Here is a 4,077-nt window from a genome sequence, read left to right on the forward strand (position 1 = left end):
TGAACAGGTGTGAGCACTTGAGGCCTACATGAAGAGACAGAATCAACATTGAGTGTGTCCTCTACTGCAGTGGTCATCAACCCTGTCCTCAGGGCCCACTAACAGGCCAGGTTTGCAAGATAACAGAAATACATCACAGGTGATATCATTTGCTCCTCAGTGATTGTAGTAGTCTGCATCTCCCCAAGGTAGTACATAAATCCTGGCCTGTTAGTGGGCCCCAAGGACAGGGTTGATGACTACTGCTCTACTGGGTGGGTGTAGCTGTGCTAGCAGTCCTAGCTAGGTTATATAAAGGCCTGCATTTGTGTCAGTTATTTGGCCAGATGAGGCCAGAATCTTTGTTTGCAGTGCTTATATTGGTTTACAAACAGATTTTTTTTTTTATTTGTTTATTTCATTTGTTTAATTCAAATTGTTTATTTATTTCAAATCTGTATTAAATCTAGTTGCATACAAAGGTATTTGGTTTTCCTTGAGTAGAAAGTGTAATGGGGGGAGGGGGGAAGAAAAAAAATCCCTGCTCCAATGCTCCATTTTTAGGTCTCTATTAATTATTTTGTGTACTAGGTAAATCATGAAATTTGTCAACTAAATGTGAAATCTCTCTATGCACCAAATTAAGAAACATTTTGGCGTGGGGTCTCCCCCCAAAATTCATACCATGCCCTATGGATCTAGCATAGATTTTAAGGGAAACTCCACACCAATTTTTTCTTTTAAATGGTGTTGGGTCCCCCCAAAATCCATACCCGGACCAATATCTGAGCAGCCTGGGAGGTCAGGATAGGGGGGGTGAGCGAGCTACCACCAGATCCCTGCCCCCATGTGAATAGGTATTGGGTACATAGCACCCCTACCCATTCACCACAAAAGGGTCAAAATGTAAAAACCTTAAGTGACAGTTTGACAATTCTTTTATTAAAAAAGACAGAAAAAAAGAGACAGCTGTCGGCGGGAGACCTCTCATCGAGGCAGAGCTTGGTTAATTTTTTCAATTTTTTAGGTCAGTCAGGTGGCATGATGAACAGTGGATGGACATCGCGGGACACTTTTTTTTGTCTTTTTAAATAAAATAATGATCAAAAACTGTCTATTGTGGTTTTTACATTTTGACACTTTTTTCGTGAATGGGTAGGGGCTATTTACAAAAGCATGTTCTCCGGGCTTAACTCTCTTTTTCACTCACATGTTCACCTAGTGAAAGTCTTAATTGACTTAATTGGGAGTAACTAAATGTAGAGTAACCATCACTTTCCACTCAAGCAGTCACTCACCACCTCTTTTTTGGGAGATCGCTACAGAGTGATGACACCCCCTTGCCAAATATTTGTGTGCCCACTTGCAGCAGAAAGCACCTGTGTCCAAGGAACCAGATAGACCTCGCAAATAGTTGCATTGTAACATAATTTACCCATGTGTGTTCAGTGTTGACTTGTTCTCGGTCGCACCCGTCTCTGCATGTCCACCCTTCTGCTAAGATGGACAACAATGAGGATATTTTAGCTGAAGGAGCCTTGGAATGGACCATCCTACTGAGGGACTTGTAGTCCAAGCACTCTTGATCCTCCTACAGAGAATGTACAGTTCAAGAACACTAAACCTTGCCTGCCTAGGTGAAATATGAGGGAACTGATGCCAGCCCTTTCCTTTAATTACTTTATTTAAACTGTTTACTGTTTATCTGTGTTCACACATTGTTATTTGTGTTTGTTCTGCTGCTATGGTTACATTTAATGCCAGGGATGGCTTTCCCTAACAGCAAGGGTCTCCATACTTTCTAAGCAAAGGGCCATTTTTCTGACCTTTAGGCTTCATGGGGGGGGGGGGGGGGGGGCAGTGGCCAGTCAGAGTAAAAATTGTCTTGGCATTGGTTGGCATAAACAATGCTCCATAAATGTTTATAATGGGAGGAAGAAGGCCCCATTCTTGGTATCAATGAGAAGAATAGTGCCATTAATGGTGTCAGTGGAAGGAATGGTGTGGTGTCCCATCATTGATGTCAGTTGTTGGAATAGTGCCCCAAGGGCCAGATAAAGGCAAGCATAGGGTCACATCTACCCGCAGCTTGGAAACCACTTCAAAGGGGTTTTTATTAAATAACAAACATGTCATTCAAGCATCAAATGACTCAGACAGTACAGTCCATGCATAGAGTACAATTATGCTGGGTACACACGATCGGACATTCCGACAACAAAATCCATGGGATTTTTTTCGACGGATGTTGGCTCAAACTTGTCTTGCATACACACGGTCACACAATGTTGCCAGAAATTCCAAACATCAAGAACGCGGTTACGTACGACAAGCCAAGAAAATTGAAGTTCAATAGCCAGTGCGGCTCTTCTGCTTGATTCCGAGCATGCGTAGAACTTTGTGCTTCCGAATTGTATACACACGATTGGAATTTCCAACAACGGATTTTGTTGTTATAAAATTTGAGATCCAGATCTCAAATTTTGTGTGTCGGAAATCCTGATGGAAAATGTCCTGTTTCCTACAAAATCCCCAAAAGGCCAAAAGAAATTTAGAAAAATAATACATCTCTATAATGGTAAATTTGCTTCTGAAAAAATAAGAAATCATATTCTTTTGGTATGCCAATTATGTAGGTTACATACAATTTTTTCTCTAAGAGCTTTGGTCCTTATCCCATAAATTAGAGGGTTTGCAGAAGTAGCTATGCTGGAACCAATCAAAGGTATGATAATGTCAACCTTGGTTGATATAGAACCTGTGCTTAGACTGTACCTGAAATTAAGGAACAAGACGGTGACAATATAGATGGAGAAGGCCAATATGTGAGTCATCAATGTATGTATAGCTTTGTGAGAGGATTCTGCAGAAAGTTTCAGACAGATGACGACTGTTCTTATGTAACAGTACATTATTACAAGCAAGCAGCCAATCGAAATGAACAAGGTCAAAATCGTTCTATACATGACGTTAATTGTTATATCGTTACAAACAAGTGGTTGTATAGACATGATCTCACAATAGACATTGTTGATATTCACCCCACAAAACGTTAGTCTTAATGTCAATAATATATTCACAGTTACTATCACCACATTGAAAACACATAGGGCAAGTGATATTGTTTGAGTTGTAATGTTGGTCATCAGAGTGTGGTATCTCAGAGGGTGACCTACAGCCAGATATCGGTCATATGCCATTATCGTAAAAGTAAATATTTCATAAGTTCCGTAAAGATCGATACAGAAAGATTGACAGAGACATCCTACGAATGAGATGGTTGAGCATCCAGACAACAGGTCAATGGCCAGCTTGGGAAAATATGATGTGTTCCCGAACATCACATTGATAACCATGATGCATATTAAGATGTACATAGGCTCATGCAAGCTTTTTTCTGTCCAGATTATATAAACAATCATAGAACTCATAAACAATGTGACTGAAAATAATGCTAGAGCCAAAAGAGCACATACATATCGAAATGATTCAATCTCAATAAGCCCCACCAGAACAAAGTGGGTTACAGAGATATTTTTCGGAGACAAGCTCATGACTTGGATTTATGTCTTGCAAAATCAACAGTTCTTAAAATCTTCTATTCAATCCGAATGCTTTAAATTGAAAAGCGTCAATCATAGATGCCCTGTGGATATTAGTGTGACATTGGTCACATTGCTTTCCTCTTGAATTAAGTTGGGCTTTTATAGGTTTCATAAAGCTGCCACCTCACTCACAATTTAAATTTAGAAACGTTTGCAGTGACTGCTTCCAAGTCTTCCCAGTGGACCACATCTGTTACATCTGCCACTGATGGACTAATTAGTGTCAGAAATGGAATGAAGTAGTGTAGAATAATTTAACAAGCTTTTAAAATGAGAGATAAAACATGAAAGTACAAATTTAACTAAAAATGCCTTAGTTTTGAGTTTTGCATAGTAATGGTGTAAAACATATCTCTACTCTTTCGTTGGTTTGATGTTATTGATGACTTAGTCATGTATAATCATAAGATAAGATTTATTGTCTTTGAAAAAATGACATTTCTAACCTATATACTCCTCATTTTACCAAACTATAAAAAAAAAAACACAAAAA

General features: G+C 39.2%; 1 protein-coding gene across 1 annotated transcript; it reads right to left on the reverse strand.

Moving 5' to 3' along the window:
• Positions 1-1,418: 1,418 nt before the first annotated feature.
• Positions 1,419-3,593, reverse strand: LOC143926866 (olfactory receptor 5AP2-like). Its single transcript, XM_077450906.1, has one exon. It carries the CDS (start codon positions 3,531-3,533, stop codon positions 2,586-2,588), a length of 948 nt encoding a protein of 315 aa, XP_077307032.1. The 5' UTR covers positions 3,534-3,593; the 3' UTR covers positions 1,419-2,585.
• Positions 3,594-4,077: the final 484 nt, after the last annotated feature.

The sequence above is a fragment of the Lithobates pipiens genome, unplaced genomic scaffold (genome assembly GCF_037356315.1).
Source record: "Lithobates pipiens isolate NorthernLeopardFrog02 unplaced genomic scaffold, aLitPip1_a1.2 Scaffold_23, whole genome shotgun sequence".
In the NCBI taxonomy this organism is placed as follows: Eukaryota; Metazoa; Chordata; class Amphibia; order Anura; family Ranidae; genus Lithobates; species Lithobates pipiens.